Source organism: Anabrus simplex, chromosome 1, assembly GCF_040414725.1.
Source record: "Anabrus simplex isolate iqAnaSimp1 chromosome 1, ASM4041472v1, whole genome shotgun sequence".
Lineage (NCBI taxonomy): Eukaryota > Metazoa > Arthropoda > Insecta > Orthoptera > Tettigoniidae > Anabrus > Anabrus simplex.
This window is the reverse complement of record NC_090265.1, coordinates 1,235,968,009-1,235,987,392: the sequence shown is the minus strand read 5'-3', so window position 1 is coordinate 1,235,987,392 and position 19,384 is coordinate 1,235,968,009. Positions and strand designations below refer to the sequence as shown.

General features: G+C 39.8%; 1 protein-coding gene across 2 annotated transcripts in view; it reads right to left on the bottom strand.

Annotated features, from left to right (window-relative positions):
- The window catches only part of LOC136858227 (zinc finger protein ZPR1), a 35,117-nt gene extending 17,058 nt beyond the window's left edge, over positions 1 to 18,059 (bottom strand). Inside the window, exon 1 of one of the 2 annotated variants that reach the window (XR_010858619.2) lies at positions 16,203 to 18,059. Coding sequence is in view for 1 of the 2 variants with exons in the window: in XM_067137612.2 (XP_066993713.2) it covers positions 16,549 to 17,892 (1,344 nt within the window). In the remaining variant the exon portion in view is untranslated. Of the gene's footprint in view, positions 1 to 13,946 lie in introns of those variants that run through there. The other variant, XM_067137612.2, reaches the window with a different exon arrangement.
- Between the last annotated feature and the right edge of the window lie 1,325 nt (positions 18,060 to 19,384).

Sequence of the window (19,384 nt, the reverse complement as noted above, 5' to 3'; positions counted from 1 at the left end):
GTCTTTAAAAGTAGGAAAGATTACGATATGAAGATAAAGTTGGAATTGAAGAGGACAAATTGGGCCAAATATTCGTTTCTAGGAAGGGGAGTTAGGGATTGGAATAATTTACCAAGGGAGATGTTCAATAAATTTCCAATTTCTTTGCAATCATTTAAGAAAAGGCTAGGAAAACATCAGTAGGGAATCTGCCAGCTGGGCGACTGCCCTAAATGCAGATCATTAGTGATTGATTGAAATCCCAGTTTCAGGAATATAACCTCAACATCAGCAAGACCAAGACAATGGTGATGGCAGTCAACAGAGATGGGTGCCCAGAAGTGTAAAACTAGGAGACCACCAGCTAGAGTGTGTGGATAGTTTTCCTTACCTTGGAAGTGTAATCTCCAGTGATAATTTGGTCAGAAAGAAAATTACAAACAGAATGTGAAAGGGATCCAAATTCTACCAACAAGTAAGAACACTTATGGGATGACATGATTCTAAAACCGACCAAACTGATTATGTTTAACAGCTATTTTATAGCAATATTGACCTATGGTATTGAAGCGTGTACCCTCACAAAAAGAGATTCATCAAGACTGCAAGCATCAGAGATGAAATTTCTTAGATCCATCATCCAGAATACCAAGAAGGACAAGTTAAGAAATGAGGTGGTAAGGAAAGAAGCCGGAATAAAGACATCCCTATTAGACAGAATCAGCACATCCAGACTACGGTGGTACATGCATGTGATGAGGATGGAGCCTACAAGAACAGCTAGAATAAATTTGGAAAGACAGGTGGAGGGGTAAAGACCTGCAGGAAGATCTAAAACCCGATGGTTGGACATGATCAAGGTGGATCTAGTTGCCAGAGGATGTACAGTGGATGATGTTCTCCATGACAAGTTGTATATGGACAGGAAGAAGTGGAAGAGGCTCATTAACAGTACCCGAGAAACTGGAACTGTACAATGATGATGATGATGATGATGACTGAATAGGCCATAGATAATGGTCACCTGACAATTTTAATACTGTTAGACCCAACTAAAGCATTCAACTGCTTGGATAAATTCATATTTCTTGTGAAATTAGAATCGTTGAAATTTTCATCCAATGTAATAATCTGGATAAAATCTATTCTGTCATATTGTAATCAAGAATGTTCACATTGCAAAAGAACATCCTCATGGAAGCAGGTTGAGATAGTGACACCTCAGGGTTCTATAATTTATCCTCTCCTCTTTTCCCTCTGTATTATCAATATATCATCAAATAATCAAAACTGTGAATATAATCTATACCCAGATGATTTACAGGTCTATTGCTCACATGAAAGTAACTGGTATTCATGAAACTGTACGTAAAATTAATCAAGACCTTGTGCGTGTCGAACTGTGGACTAAATGGACTCAGAATCAATACTGTAAAATCTCAAATTATGATAGAAACATCCAAAATCCATTATTGCTCAACGAACTTAATACCCCCCTCCCTCCAGTAATGTTGATGATGCTTATTGTTTAAAGGGGCCTAACACCTAGGTCATCGGTCCCTAATGGTACAAAATGAGACCAAATGTAATGAGAATTTAAAAGTCCAAAATCATCCCCTGACCAGAATTCAAAACACAATTACGAAGAATAAATGGATGAATATGAATGTACAACAATCAGTGGATCCGACCTGCAATGCCCCACATTCCCAGAAACTAGCGTAAAACAGTAGTATTACTGACCAAGGGCCTGCTTTTTAAGCACAATCCTGAATCAATGATGCTTGTTGTCTAAAGGGGTCCAAAATCCAGGTCATCGGCCCCTCATAATGGTACTTATCACTAGCAAAGTAGAACCATGGTATTTGTCATGTTGCGGTACTAACCAAAAGTAGTGTAGACTTGCGGTATTCCACACATTATGGTACTATTCAAAGACAATGTAACACACACACGTAACGCAGACCTATGGTGTTTCTCACATTGCTGCACCACTTACAGGCAACGCAAACCTATGGTGCTTCTCACATAGGTGTACTAATCACAGGGACTCGTACTATCCCGTGGTGTTCCTCACATAATGGATACTAGTCTTAGGCAACACAGACACAAGGTGTCATTCATATAGTGGTACTAATCACAGGCAACACCCAGACCAGAGGTGTTTTTCATATAATGGTACTGATTACAGGCAACGTAAGCCCGTGGTGTTCCACATGTACTGGTACTAATCACAGGTACTGTAAAACTCATCCTGATTCACACACTGTTGCTACTAATCACAAACCAATTGTGTACCTAACATAGTGGTACTACTCGGAAGTAAAGGTGACCAATGGTGTTCCCCGCATGATGGTTCTAATAACAAGTAGTCTCATGGTCCTAATTCGATCATCCCTTGGTTGCCCCTTTTAGTTGACTTCTGTTTGACTATTGTGATATATATAGTAGACTATATGGTGTCCTCATTAACAGATTTCAGGGAACTCAGAATGCTTGTGTCGGCTATGTAATGAGTATTTCAAAATGTCGTCATATAACTCCTGCATTCCATGAACTTAATTGGCTTAAACAAAACCAGTATTGTAGCTACCACTTTTTGCTTCTACTCCACAATATAATATACAAACTTAGTCCTCAAATTACCAAATCCAGATCCACCCTCCACCATAATTCTTTTGTTAATACAGTTCAAACATGGAATTTGTTGTGCAATTATCTCAGGGACACCCTGTCTGAATCGATATTTAAAAGGAATTTTGGCAGTGACACTTGGATGAATTAAGTTTAGTGTAAATACAGGAATGATTCTGTTTTCCTATTTTATTCTGTGTGTTACTAAGTTACGTACTAAATTTATTGATAACTTAAGACAACTTTCTTCATTCTAAACATAGAAAATGGTATGAAAAAGGGGAAACCATGGAAAACCATCTTCAGGGCAACAGTGGGGTACACACCTACCATCTCCTGAATGCATGCCAACACCTTGAAGCGCGTAGCCAACTCGCTTGGTGATTGTATTTATATGAGGGATCGAAAACAGGAGTGCTTATCATGAGAAGAATAAGCACACTTCTTAAGTCACGTGATACACTGAGAGTGACAATACACCATGACATCTTGATAAAGCGGATGAATCAGGAGGCGGTTTGGTCTTCCATTCACAGTGAATAGCACAGACATATATGCAATTGGGAAGAAAGGGAGTAGGTCTGATTTATCCCAGTCACCTCATGAGATGGATAGGAGAATCTCATTTCATTTGAGCCTCAGCCTTCGATTTATAAGTGAACCTGAAAGATCTATGCACCTCTACTCATAATTTAATGAGATATTTTTAGGGCACATTTAAGGCTGCCAAGAGAAAGTCATGGGCCTGGAGTACTTCAGACAAGTCCCAGAAAGTAAGGTGCAATATAATATTTGTTCCAGATGTATTATTTAGAACAAAAATATATCAGGCAAGATGCCTAGTAACTTTTATTTTTTACTTTGCAGGCAGTGTTTGGAGCTTAAAGTATGTTCCGTTTCCTTTTTTTGTAGGTGTTATCGTGGTTTGGTGGATCGCAGAGAGGTGGAAGGTGCTGGGGTGAATGGGTCTATCTACAATATCAAAATTAATTTAAAACTTGAACTGAAGGTTGTATTTCTTCAAAACAACAAATTTTCACTAGGTGACAATAACAATGATATCTCAGGTAGCCTACAATGCCAAACAAGGGAACACCCCAGCATAGGGAATTTAACAATTTTGGGCTTCAAGCCCTCGATTTACAGAGCTACGAGCTCAAGTTTATGAAATTCACAAATGAGGAATAATTTAGGCAAGGGCAGAAATACTCTAATTCAAGAGCACTTGCTCCCAAAATTAAAATATCGAGCCTTCCAGAGGCACCCTTCACTATTACAAAACTTTGAAAAGAGTTTACCTGCTCTCGATTTCTTACAGCCTACTCAAAGCAACATCACATCACAATCTTACACTCACTGGCCTCATAAGGCACGAATTACAAATGGAAATAGTTTTACACAGGGGTATCTAGTACCCAACCTAGTGGGCCTTTGCGCAAAAAGAACAGGTTAAATAAACGGCCCGAACACAACCTGAATGGAGGCGTACACTGCGCTCCCAGATAATGAAATATTAAAAACCTACAGGGCTCTCGGCCGATGAAACTGGGACTAGTTGCAAGCTACTGAGGTGGCTCGCATGGAAATCTATATATATAAAATAAGAGTTTTGTCTGTACATTGCTCAGAATTTGAAAATAATGGTATTTCTGTATCGGTCATATCCATAGTAACAAGAAAATGCACTTTTTACTTTTCCGTAATTTATGTCTGTCTGTATGTATGTACACGCATCACGAGAAAACGGTTGAAGATAATTTAATGAAAATCGGTATGTGAAGTCAGGGGATGAGCCTCTACAATCTAGGCTATAAATCATTTTACTCATGCTGAGTGAAATGGTAGTTTAGGGGAAGGCCTAAAATTGAATTCTCAACTATTTATGTTATTAGTGGTCTAATGAAAATCGGTATGTGAAGTCGGGGGATTAGCCGCTACAATCTAGGCTATAAATCATTTTACTCATGCTGAGTGAAATGGCAGTTTAGGGGAAGGCCTAAAATTGAATTCTCAAATATTTATGTTGTTAGTGGTCATATTTTAAAGAAAATGGGTATGCAAAGTTGGGGAATAAATTGCTACAATCTAGGCTATCAATAATTGTATTCACGCTGAGAAAAATGGTAGTTTAGGGGAAGGCCTAAAATTTAATTCTCAAATATTGTTGTTATTAGTAGTCCTATCTTGATGAAAATCGGTATGCAAAGTCAGGAAATAAGTTGCTATAGTCTAGGCTGTAAATTATTTTATTCACGCTGAGTGAAATGGTAGTTTAGGGGAAGGCCTAAAATGTAATTCTCAAATATTTCTTATTAGAAGTGTAGTCGAATGCTAGATAACTAAGGTTATATAGTATTAAATTTCCTATTATTCATGTCTTATACATTGTTACCGTACTGGCTATGATCACCAAGATATTCATGAATTTGGATTTTTGTTACTAAGTCCATATCAGCGTCGAGTAACGAGAAAATGGGTAAACAGTATTTAATGAAAATCGGTATGTAAAGTCGGAGAATAAGGAACTACAGTTTACGGTGTAAAATATTTTACAAATCACAGAGTCGAAAGAAAACTAAATGTGTAGGCCTACAATATAGAAAGCTCATAACATTGATCAACAATAACATTACATTGACCATTGTTTGTCGTGATGTGCTTTGTGTCTTCTGTTGCCCCTCATCTCTGGTAGATAGGGTTACTGCTGCGTACAGAGTATTTTTTTATTTGATTTCCGTCGCACCGACATAGATAGGTTTTATGGCGACGATGGGATAGGAAAGGGCTAGGAGTGCCTCAGGCCTTAAGGTACAGGCCCAATATTTGACTGGTGTGAAAGTGGGAAACCACGGAATACCATCTTCAGCGCTGCCGACAATGGGGTTCGAATCCACTATCTCTCGGATGCAAGCTCACAGCTGCGCACCGCTAACCACAGGGTCAACTCGCCCAGTCGGACAGAGTGTAACAGCCTACCTGAATATTGATGGGAAGTAGCTGGGGAGTTAGATAACTTTCTTCTTTAGCATGCCATTCCCCTGGTTTATAAATTTTCTGATACTACTGGTACGTAACACACTGGATCATCATAGCATTCGGGCTATTCAATCCCTACTCTGAGACACTGATTGGAATGAACAGTGTGCATATTTAGTGGAATAATGACAGATGAGTGTTGATGGCAATCTGCGGCCTGGTCATCCCAGCTCTGGAACTCTGGACTATTAGATTGGCACCGCAAATTAACTAAAATACTGTCGAATCCATACTTTTTGGGGTCGCTGAGATAAATAGTGGCACTCCGGACTTTTTTTAAAAGTTCAAGTTCAACCCCCTTTGGGGTGGAGGCGAGGGGGAGTGATATATAAAATTAAACGAAAATAGTGTCGAATACATAGTTTTCCGGGTCGCCGAGGTGAATTGTACACTCTGGATTTTTAGTATCAGGAGACAAACCACGTGGGGGTAAGACAGACCAGGAACCCTTAGGGGCAGGGGGGGCGAGGGGGCTGAGATATAAAAATAATCTAAAATATTGTTGAATCCATACTTTTCGGGGTCTCTGAGATGAACAGTGACACTCCGGAATTTTTTAAAGTCCAAGTTCAGCCCCCTTCGCGGTGGGGGGGGGGGGCGATGGGAGAGTGATATATAGGAATAAATGATATATAGAGACAACAGTGTCGAATACATAGTCGCTGAGGAGAATAGTGACACTCCGAATTTTCAGTATCAGGAGACAAACCACATGGGGGTAAAACACCCCAGGAACCCTTAGGGGCGGAGGGGGGCAAGGGGACTGAGATATACAAATCATCGAAAGTAGTGTCAAATCCATACTTTTCGGGGTTGCTGAGATGAATAGTAACATTCCGATTTTTTAAAACTCGGAGTTTAGCCCCCTTTAGGGTGGGGGAAGGGGGAGTGAGATATAATAGTAATCGAATATACTGCCGAATCCATAGTTTTCCGGGTCGCTGAGATGAATAGTAACATTCCGGATGTTTAAAGTCTAACTTCAGCAGCCCCCATTGGCATAGGGGGTGAGAAAGGGTGAAAAAATAAATTGTCAGAAATGACCGAGATAATGGACGTGTGTATGTTCCAGTATGACTTACTACCTGGAAAACGTACTGTGGGAGTAAGATGCCCCTAGAACCACATTAAGGAAGCGGGTAAAATATTATCCACACTAATAAATGGAAGTCTGTTTGGCGCGATCTATATATACTGTACCATATATACATACATACATAGTTTTCCGGGTTGCCGAGGTGAATTGTACACTCTGGATTTTTAGCGCGCGCGCGCGCGCGCACACACACACACACACACACACACACACACACACACACACACACACACACACACACACACACACACAATTCTAGGCATCTTAGAAATTTAAAACTTGGTTTCAGACAATCTGATGACTTCAGGATCCCTAGAAAAATCTCAAATTCTCTGAGGGGTACATGCTGGGAGTTTCAAACCTGCATAAGAACATAGTCTGTGATATTTATCCAGAATCTATAGGTTTTATTGGCTTAAAAGTTTCCTTAAAGTCCTGATTTTTAACCCACTCCCCCATATCAAGATCGCAGCACAATCTCCCAGACAAGTTAGAAAATTTAAATTTTGCAAAATTATAGCTTTTAGCATGTAACCGACGGAAAATTTACGAGATGTTTAAACATTTTATTTTTCACCCCCGAAAAATATCAAAATATGGAGGCAATTTTAATGACGGTGCAGTCCTTCCTTTCGATGTATTTCGTGGTTAAACGGTAAGTCGTATCACAAAACGTATGGCACAATCTCCGTTCAATTTGGAGTGATCTACAACTTCGGTCCTATGACCTTTTGTCGTATTGCTATCCCTTATACATTACATTTTTCTCTATTTCTGGATTTACCTAAATTTTGCACTTTGTACATGTACAATTGATGGTTTGATTCACTTATAGGAAAGATGGGATCATCAAATTCTACACGAATATTGGCCCACCCAGTAGCCACATGTGAGCCAAATTCTATGTTTGAAGCTGTCGCATAAGTATCTGAAAAGTAATGCACTGTGTGAAAATCTTACACAAATTTCACCCTATTCAACATTTCTAAAACATAATGAATTGTGGTAGACAAGTGCACCTGTCGTTATCATCACAACTCGCACTTTACATTGGAAAAATCGTCTGCGGACCTTCCTATGCTTTTTCTCGGATAACGCCAATTTACATGCAATTTAAAAATTATTGTTAACTTCATGTACAGTAATTTACTTCGATATCCTTATACAATCTGGAATACCGTAGCGAAGCACGGGTACAATTGCTAGTAACTTTAATATATTACAGAAACGAAATGTTGCGAAATTGAAGTCACCTCAAACCAAGAAGAAGGGGAGCTCGAGAGGGTAACTCACTCTCTATCCCCGATTTACAGTTAAAGACTTTATGAAATTTTACATGAAAAGGAAGAAGTTTACATTAAAACTGTTACATAGAAATTCGGACCTTCCCCTCAGATAAGTATGCGGAAACAGCAAGAAAGATTGAATTTACGTGGCCATTACCTGGTAGATGTTCTGCCGGCTGAAGAAAGAGGCCTTACCACACACACACACACACTCAGAAAAACTACGATCAATAGGCATGGAAACTCGAAAAGCCGCAACATATACCCTCAGGGAAGGTTTGAGAGGATTCTGGGCTAATCCGTACACACCATCTCATTTTTATTGGTTGAACCCAAAAGTTACACCCAAAACCGAACAAGAAGCCTGTGATAGGCTGTAAATTAATTACAGAAAATTTTCATTGGCCAGATGCAAAACTGGCGGAATGAGACAGAAGTGTTGCAAACCTAGATTACATTAAAAAACAAATGAAAGTTGAGAAAACCTATAAACACAAAATTTCTTTCAATAACACTTCCTTTACCTTGCACCAGAATGCATGACTATAGTTTTTTGGTAGTGACATCTGTGGAAAAACACCCAAACTTCTTGAAGTAAACAAACACACAGCAAATAAAACCAGTCAGTTTAGGCAACTTCAGAATAACACATTTACTTAATACTTCGGTAGTGACATCTTCTGATTAAAGTCTCAACTTTATGTAGTAGCAATTCCACATTTTGGTCGATAGAGGAGTTCATTAAGGTGCTTATTTTGAATGAGCGGAGTTGAGGTGTACCTCCCGGTACAATAGGCAAGACACAGTAACGGTACAGATAAAAACAAGTTTGTTTTAGAAAACACTCGAGATGATGTACTGTAATTCAAAGGAATAACAATATTCAACTTTTACTCGACTGCAAATAATAGTTCATGTGTTTTCAAGGAGTTCCTAAAATGTTTTTGTTCTTTTTCATTTTTTTCCTTTCAAATTAGCAGGTATATTAGTATTAACCAAAAGATCCAATATATGATTCTCTGAAGGTAAACAAAATATTCATAACGTGTTATGACAGATTAACCGATAAAGTGATCCTTGAGAGTCTGTCCCATGATTTGAGAGAGAAATATTTGTAGCGCGTTATGATTCGTACACATCCAAGCGGTGTTATGATATTCTCGAGAATTTGCCTGCTGGCCTTGAAACTCTCGAGTGAGAAGAATTCCCACTCCTAGCAAGCTGCCAGGATGGTAGCATCGTGAATGAAATTGAATCAATTTATTGAAATGTTAACGAGGTGAGCTCATAGTTGTGATTAGAGATGTGTGTGGAATAATTCGGAAAACAATATTCTGTTTACTCCATCTTTTGGGGCTTATTCCCAAAATGCACAGGAATTTGCGGGGATCCAAAATGCATTTTCAAAGAGTACTTTACGCAAGTAATTTTAATGTACGGAAATCCACCTTTTCAATACATACAAAACTGTTGCATGTAAATTATACTACAACATTTTTATTATTATGAAGGTACTGGTTTCAACATGTTTTCAATGTCATCAGCCTTTTGTAAAACCAAGCAAGAGAATAAATGCACATATAGCAACAATATAGCCTACACATACTAGGTAAAATTTGTATAACGACACACATTTAAAATAGTTTGTATAAAATATATGAGGAATGTTATGTATTGGCGGTGTAATAGTCTTATATTGTCTTGGTACATAAGTTGAGGCACTTTCTGTAAAGTTGGGCTTTGGTATGATAAAGCTTAGTGAACATGTTAAAATCTTTATACGTGTCTTATTCATAGTGAAATGCGGCACTGAAGAATAATCTGAGTGCTGTTGGTGACAGTCATCTGATCTTAAAATTGTACTATGCTCGTTGAAAGGTGGTTTTCAGTGTACATGCAGGTCCTAGGATGATGTGTAGGACTGAGATTCCTCAGTTCAAGTAGAACGTGAAACCTAGAAAAAACCTTTAAAGGCCCTAAGATGATCGAGTTTCACCAGTACAAGAAAAACCATTTGTGATTCATAAATTAAGGCAACACTCCAGCGATAAAAATATATATTTTGGTCACTTTGGTGAAGTTTTTAAAATGACAAATTGAAAGGATTGTGTTTCTTTTTTCTTGTCACGAAGTTATTCCGCTGAATTCAAACAATTTATCACTGTAATAATGCTTTGCTTGCCAATTGTAATTTTACATTTATATCCCATTTTTCTCCCATAATATTCTGACAAAAGTAACAAAATTGGTACGGATATGTATCACAGCCAAATTAAGGGTGGCATAAGGGGCAAACCTGTAGAGTCTGTACTCCAGAGGAGCGGCTACAAAAGGCAGCTGATTCCATGTTGGGGGGGCCTAATTTGAACCTGGCAGAAGGTAATAAAATGCCTTTGGAGTGGCCAACCCACTGTACAAACAGCCTATAAAATGAGTGAGAGTGAATCGAGGCCTTGGAAAATGCTAGGGCGTCGCCCTGAAGTGACGCGCAGTTCCCGGTGCTCTGGGGGAACTGTGAGAAGTGGGCTACCAATCATCACAAGAATCGGTATCATCAACGTCATGATTTTGAATGGCAAGAGAGAAGAACTGATACGAGCATATGGAGAAGAAAGACATAGCAATGATGGGAATAAGTGAGACAAAATGGAAGGGGAAAGGTAAAAAAGAATTGAAGAAAGGGTATAAATTATTTTGGAGGGGAGGAAAGGTGGCAACAAATGGTGTTGGTGTTATACTGAGAGACGACGTAGCGCAATATGTGGACAAAATTGACCAGATCAGTGACAGGATAATTAAAGACTTGAACTTGAGAGTGAAATCAAGGATTTTGTACAGGTTTATGCACCCCAATCGGGGAACGCAGATGAATGTTTAGAAGAACTGGAAAGTTGTATTGAAGGCAGAGAGATTATAATAATGGGAGATCTGAATGCACATGTTGGAACAGACAGGGAAAAGAAGAGATAACTGGCCCCTATAGTTATGGAAACCAAGATGAAGGAGATTTGGTAATAGATTTTTGTAGAAGGAATGGATTAATTGTTGGCAATATGTGGTTTAGAAAAAAGAACTCACAAAAAATAACTAGTTACGGTTGGGGAGATAGAAGGACAAAGACAATGAATGATCTTATTCTGGTGGAGAAGGAGAAACGTGGACAACTGGAAGATATGACAGCAATGCCAAGAGCAGATTTCGAAGGAGGCCATAAAGTGGTAGTAGCCAAATTAAGACTTGGTAAAATAACGAAGTTAATAGAAAGAAGGAAAATAAAAATAAAGGGATGGCAGTTAAAAGAGAAAGAAATAAGGGAAAAGTTTCAAGAGGATCTGAAGAAAGAAATTTCCAAAGATGACTTGAACAGTGTGGAAGAGGAATGGACATGTTTCAGAAATGGATTTGTAAAGTGTGCAGTAAACACCTGTGAAATACTATCAGGGAGGGAAAAGGAGACTCCTTGGTGGAATAGCAGGGTAAAGAAAGCAGTTAAAGAAGGCTTAGAAGAAGTGGACAGGCAGCAATAGTACAGAGAATTGGCAGAAATATAAAGACGCCAACAAGGTACGTAAGAAAATAGTACAAGAAGAGAAATGGAAGAGCTGGGAAAGTTTCACAGAAACTTTAGAGGAGGATATAAAGGGAAGTAAAAAGGTTTTGTATGGTTTGGTGAATAGTGTATGGAACAGGGAAGATACAAAATTTGTAAAAACTGAAACAGAGCAGATATTGACACAAAGAGACGACATACTAAAAGGATGGGAAGAATACTTCTCAGAATTGCTAAATACACTGACTGACAGAGCAAATGCAACACCAAGAAGGAGTGGTCAGAACTTTATGCCAATTGCAGGGTAGACTGACGTCTCTGAGGTATGCTCATGATGTGAAATGCGCCGCTGTGCTGCGCACGTAGCGAACGATAACTGGGACATGGCGTTGGCGAATGGCCCACTTCGTACCGTGATTTCTCAGCCGACAGTCATTGTAGAACGTGTTGTCGTGTGCCACAGGACACGTGTATAGCTAAGAATGCCAGGCCGCCGTCAACGGAGGCATTTCCAGCAGACAGACGACTTTACGAGGGGTATGGTGATCGGGCTGAGAAGGGCAGGTTGGTCGCTTCGTCAAATCGCAGCCGATACCCATAGGGATGTGTCCACGGTGCAACGCCTGTGGCGAAGATGGTTGGCGCAGGGACATGTGGCACGTGCGAGGGGTCCAGGCGCAGCCCGAGTGACGTCAGCACGCGAGGATCGGCGCATCCGCCGCCAAGCGGTGGCAGCCCCGCACGCCACGTCAACCGCCATTCTTCAGCATGTGCAAGACACCCTGGCTGTTCCAATATCGACCAGAAAAATTTCCCGTCGATTGGTTGAAGGAGGCTTGCACTCCCGGCGTCCGCTCAGAAGACTACCATTGACTCCACAGCATAGACGTGCACGCCTGGCATGGTGCCGGGCTAGAGCGACTTGGATGAGGGAATGGCGGAACGTCGTGTTCTCCGATGAGTCACGCTTCTGCTCTGTCAGTGATGGTCACCGCAGACGAGTGTGGCGTCAGCGTGGAGAAAGGTCAAATCCGGCAGTAACTGTGGAGCGCCCTACCGCTAGACAACGCGGCATCATGGTTTGGGGCGCTATTGCGTATGATTCCACGTCACCTCTAGTGCGTATTCAAGGCACGTTAAATGCCCACCGCTACGTGCAGCATGTGCTGCGGCCGGTGGCACTCCCGTACCTTCAGGGGCTGCCCAATGCTCTGTTTCAGCAGGATAATGCCCGCCCACACACTGCTCGCATCTCCCAACAGGCTCTACGAGGTGTACAGATGCTTCCGTGGCCAGCGTACTCTCCGGATCTCTCACCAATCGAACACGTGTGGGATCTCATTGGACGCCGTTTGCAAACTCTGCCCCAGTCTCGTACGGACGACCAACTGTGGCAAATAGTTGACAGAGAATGGAGAACCAACCCTCAGGACACCATCCGCACTCTTATTGACTCTGTACCTCGACGTGTTTCTGCGTGCATCACCGCTCACGGTGGTCCTACATCCTACTGAGTCGATGCCGTGCGCATTGTGTAACCTGCATATCGGTTTGAAATAAACATCAATTATTCATCCGTGCCGTCTGTTTTTTCCCCAACTTTCATCCCTTTCGAACCACTCCTTCTTGGTGTTGCATTTGCTCTGTCAGTCAGTGTACAATGAACTGGTAGATGAGAAGGAGCAAGAAGAAACAATGGGGAAAGAAGAAAAGGAGATATCGATGTTAGAAATAAAGGAAGCAATACAAAAGATGACGAGCAGTAAAGCACCAGGAGTGGATGAGGCAACTACAGAAAGGATAAAAGCAGCAGGATCAACAGGGCTACAGCGGCTGTATAGATTATTTAGAATAATCTGGAGGAAAAAAGGGATCCCAGAAGAGTGGGGAAAGGGTTTAATTATCCCAATATTTAAAAAAGGTGATAAAAAGGAATCCAATAACTACAGAGGGATCACCCTTATTGCCCATGTAGCTAAGATATTTGAGAGAGTATTGGAAGAAAGACCGAGGAGGAAGCTAGAAGGAAAAATGGAAGAACAACAGGTCACAAATGTTATACACAGTATAACCAAACTGAATGTGCTTTCCAGAACCTTCTACACTGGTGCAACTTGTGCCCGGAAAAGGATGGTGACCACTTTCGACATATTCTGTGAAAGCAGGTAAGAGTAAATTTTCTGTACATTAGTTTTCAGTCAGCTTAGCTATTGCCGCTGGCTCCCGTTACGCGCTGCCTCTGTGAGGCTGTCCGTGTTGTCCACCAGATGGCGGAGGCCAAGTGGGCCCAGTGGAACATGCGTAGCACCACATTCTGGATGCATGGCATTAAACATATCAGGGTAAAAATACACAAACATCTGGAGATTATTCAGCACTATGTATTGTATGTAAACAGGTGAATCACTTTACATGGATATAAAAAGAATAAGGCAAAAATATAGTCTCAATTTAATCATATTACAACTGCACAAAACCAATCCTCACTCCACAGTTTTATACAATTGTTGAAATGAATAAGACACTTGCTTACAATTCATCGGCCAGTTTAACAGCTTTAAAGTTATATAGAAAATTTAAAAAATTGGTGATGTAAGGATAAACAAATTTAAACTAAACCCGTCCTGCCACACGTGCATTAAAGAGAAGTGGCACTGTTACTAGTCAGGAAATTAGAACTTCTTTTAGAATTACCAGAAAGGAAAACAAAGGCTCCTAAGGCTTGAACACTGTCTAGTCTTGTCTTGTCTTGGAATACATCTCCAGTAAAGCCAAGCGCTGGGGGCAAAGTTCTGTTTATGTATGCACATACAAAGAATTTAAAATTATACGTCAAACTTGTTTGTAGAACCAGAATATGAAAGAGACCCAATTGCATTAAATTCAATGTTGTGATAACGTGGAGCAAATGTAATGTTCATCATTGAAACAAGTGAATCATGTCCAAAGACAACTTATCTGTTTAATATTATTTTGGCCACTGTGTGCTAGCATTTGGATTTGACAATTCAAGCTACCTGCATGCCAATTTTGACGCTCCGGTTTACACTATCAGAGGGCAGAGAAATTGATCTCAGTTGGTTGACCTATGGCCGAGTGGTTAAACGAACGAATCGTATCCATTAAAATTCGTTATTTTTGTCTTAAATGGAGGATAATTGCCTTCACGCAAAATCAACAGTAAAATTAGCGGTAAATTAATAAATGCCATTATTATTAGAGAAATATAGATACGTAACTACGGCGACTATTTTGCTGTAGACAACTCTTCTGTGGCATTTCGCTTCGTGCCATCTTTTGTTTCCTTCCTGAGGTCCAGGGCTAGCACCGAAATGTGAAAACTCTATCTGCGAATTCTCAATATCTTTGTTCATCATGACTAGTGAGAGCAGTTCAAGCGAGAAAATGGAGGTGAAAAGTGTATCATAAATAACACACTAATGATTTTTGTTGAAAGAAAAACAGCATGATCCCTGGATCAATAATTACATTAACTAATGAATTATGGGTACAAGTCAACAACTTGCCCCACCAAGTAATATCAAACAAAGTAAAGAAGTTCAGAGAAGTTAAGTGAGCAAAGACTTCACACACACAAAAGTGTTACATGAACAAAAGACATACTGAAGCACTATGTCATAGTAGTATTCCTAGTTGTAATATTAAAAGTATGTATGTCTTTGTGGTTCATGGGTTTCACCACAGAGTGGGTAGCAAGAAAAAGTTCCACATCCCGGATATACAGTGTCTGTGTGAACTATGCGGAAGGCCATGTGACATATAACGTACTGTGGTGTAATCAACGCGGTTCCTCTCTAAGAAAGTTCTGTGAAAATTTATTATTCCATGCACATTGTGCGAAATTCAATATTATTATTATATATTTATCCGAGCTTGTTGTTTTAAGGGGCCTAACATCGAAGGTCATCGGCCCCATATATTTCTCTAGTAATAATGGTATTTATTAATTTACCACTAATTTTACTCTTAATTTGTGTAAAAGCAATTGTCTTCCATTTACAACAAAAATTATAATGAAATTTCACGGATATGAATCGTTCATATACCCTGGCCGAGTTTTCATTAATTTTGTCAGGTAAACTCCAAATGTGTCACCAAAGACCTTTTACATGTCAACTTTGTATAACATGCAGCGAGGACTTTTATCCCCATTTCTTTAATGACACAATTTGCCTCCTTGGCACTGTAAATGTAAGTAACATTTTCGTCCCATTTGCTTTAGTTCATTTTAAGGACTTTCAAAATGGTTTCTTTATAAAAACACTATTTAAAATAACATAAAAATCACCAAATTTACGTATATATTCAACAGCTTCAATAAGAGTTGTAACAATAAAAAAGGAGGAGATATTAATATATTATCCAATAGTTGAAACAGGGATTAAATAACATATGTATCCAGTTAAAAATGCCACATAAAATTTAAAGTATACCCACAACAAGAACTATGCCTACATTCCCAAACTGGGTAAAATTCTTGGATGGCAGGTGCCCACAGCCACCCATCTCAACCAACAATAATATTTACATATATACCTACAGACCTGAACGAAGTCTAACCTCTTTGGTTGAGTGAAAAGTGATAAATTAATACACGTACCTGAGCAAGGTTAAACCACTTGAGCCTTTCTTCGCTTGTCATTCATACCAAGAGGTCAATAACATATTAAACAAGAATTCACAGTCATAACTTTGATGACTGTTACCCAGCGCTCATCTTGACAATGAATTGGCACACACTACACAAGAGTTTTAACCCCACATTGTTTCCAAAATTATGCCCAACCAGACATAAGTAGCAAATTATTTTAAAAAACAATTAGTTATTAAAATTTAAAGTGTTTGTTTAATTTGGCCTATAGCATTTAAATGTACTGCTTACTGTAAAATCACATTTTTATACACATTACCAAACCCTATTTTTCATCTTTCCTATAGGCATACGTTTATGTCTCTTCATAGCCTTCAGTTTTCATATCATTTAAGCCAAGTTCTTCATTATGTTCAAATGTTCTTTCATATGCGGTTATGCTCAGATTGGGATCACGCTCTTGATCTGTTAGATTCTGGACATAACTATTACCTGCTGGATCATCAAGCACTAGAGTAACACATTTTTCCCCTGATAACACTTCATTCAGTTTATCAAGAAAAGCAGAAAGTCTTATTCGAGAGTCTTCATCAGTACTGTCATGAAACATCAAACCTTGCTGTGCCATTTGCTCTTTCACAGCAACCAACAGTCCTTCTATTGTGGTAAAACGTCCACCAAGAGCAAATGGCCCCACTTCCAATTCCAGTTCAGGTATCGAAAGAGAACAAGTTTCAGACTTAAGAACATCTCTACTGAAGTCCTCCCTACCCCTAATTTTAACTTCAATACGCAGTCCTTTAGGCTCAATTCCACCTCCAGACTTCACCTCATTAGTTCTATGACCACAAACGTCACAGGTTGTAGCCATTAACAGGACTTCCTTAAAATGAGGAATCTTGACAGCTTTCATATTTGTCTGACATGGGGCTCTACAATCAGGACAATTTGTAGAGAAGTGAACCACCTCTCCTTCCAGGTCTTCTAAGGTAAAGTCTCCTTGCTTCATAGGTTTTAAAACACCAAGGCTTTCTGATTTTTCTGAAGCTTCATCCGAACTTATAATTCCTACCGCAAGATTCTGTTCCTTATTGCGAACAAAGAGAGTAGTTTCTGCCCCTGGGTCTTTAAGCGGTGCGCATGGGTTTTGAACAAAACTGTTTCCACTTATATCTTCCAACACCAAAGTGAAAGGTGTGGAAAGATCTTTTAGTTTTCTCAATTTCTCTAAAAATGCATCAATCTGAGTAGCGGAAAATGGATCCTCGTTTCTTCGGACTGGCTGATCCTGTTCAAGACCAGCTATAACACGATCCAAGACACCTTCAACAGTAGTTATTTCACCTTTCTGGGATTGTGATGGTATTTCAAAATCAAGTTCCGGTATTTTAACACTAGTATAGTCTGATTTCACAACCTGGCGATTTAAGTCCGACGGAGACCTGACATGGACCACAATTCTGATTCCCTTTTCCTGTATCTCACCGCCTGGTTGAATTTCATTATTTCTGAACCCACACTTCTCACACTCGAATGACATTAAAATAATTTCCTTATAAAAGGGAATTTTAGTAAGCAAAAGTCTTGTCAAACCATTCTCTCCACAGTTCATGCACAAACTTTCTATTTCGGTTGTTTCTGGATCAGGATCGTCAGCATTTAAATCCCTAAACAAAGGTTGTTTTTTATCTTCCCCCATTATAATTCCAGTAAAATTATACAACACCTAATATCTCAATATATCTCGCACTATGGAATCACACTTCCACTTGCCATAACTCTCAACGGACAACACCAATACGCACCACTACAACTGCACTTGAGCACCCACAGACAACCTGCAATCACCCCACACTTGCCGCATGCTGCAACTCGATTCCGAAGAGTCTACATCAAAATTCGAGAACATTCGATTCGACCCTAAGATGATTAAAGCAGGAGGAGTAGAAATGACTAAATACCACTGCCGTCTCAATCTCTATAGGCACCGTGCGTGTCGCTCTAGCGGCCGGGCGGAGAACAACACGTGAGGCAGACTCCAGACTCGCAGTACCTAGCTGTTCTGTTATGATGACTTAGCGTGTAGTTACTCCGATGATAATGGCATTGCGTATGAAATATTTCATATTCCGGCCTAGTAAGGAAAGTGTTCATGAAACAATACCTCCAGCATTTAAGACAATTTACGGTAATTGTCGAGTCATTATCGACTGCACGGAATTTAGGGTAAAGATAACGTACTCGCACATTTCCTGACTCATCTACTATTGGTTTATCTTTTCATGAAGATGGACACTTAACTTCTAACTCCCTGTCAGCTACATTTCCTTTGAGAACTCTGCCATCTGGAGATCCACAAATCCAAGGTTGTTTCTTGTGGATTATTAACCCACATCGAGAACACGAACGTCAAATGAACTTCCATAGCATTCTATTGCTTCACTTCCTTAAGAAAGGTTGTTCAAAGCAGCTCTCCCAATTGGAGATTCAGTTACAAATGCGAGAGCTAAAGTATCATAGTTATGTCACCTAGTTTTGATTCGATGTGCTTTCGTGCTAGCAGATAGTCTTATCTTCCTTTCTTGAAACCATCGAAGGCTTCCTGAATGAGATAGAGTGTCCAGGCAGATTTTAATTATATGATCTGTATCAACCTGCACTTTGCTGGTAAAAAGCATTTCGCCATTCAAAGTGCGAAAGGTGCATTTTATCTGGCAAGCGCACGTCGTTAGAGACTTGTAAATGTAATAGCTGTGTCACTGTGTCACAATTTCCTCACATTCTTCTCTCTCCACATCATTGACTTCCCTGTCTATCAATGAGGTGACTACGGCCCTGCACGATTGTTCGATTTCAGTACTTGCTTCTGCTCGAAGCATTGTACGAAGACTGCAAGGGATCTGTTTTAGTATATCCTCAGTTAATTCGAAGGAGGGAAGGGATGTGTCCAATGTCTTTTTTTACCGAATAGTTCTTCTATGCGTTTGCCTTTTCTATGTTTTTCTGTTGAAATTGTTTTCGGGCTCGGTTATCCCATTGTTGCGGACGGTCTGTTGTGGAGACAACACTTTCATTATTTATACAATACACTACCGCACCTATGTGTTTGCAAGTTCCTCTGGCGCCGGCAGGACAGGAACATTCGCTGATAGACACATTACGATTCTGGTCAACCTGAATACAAAATAAAA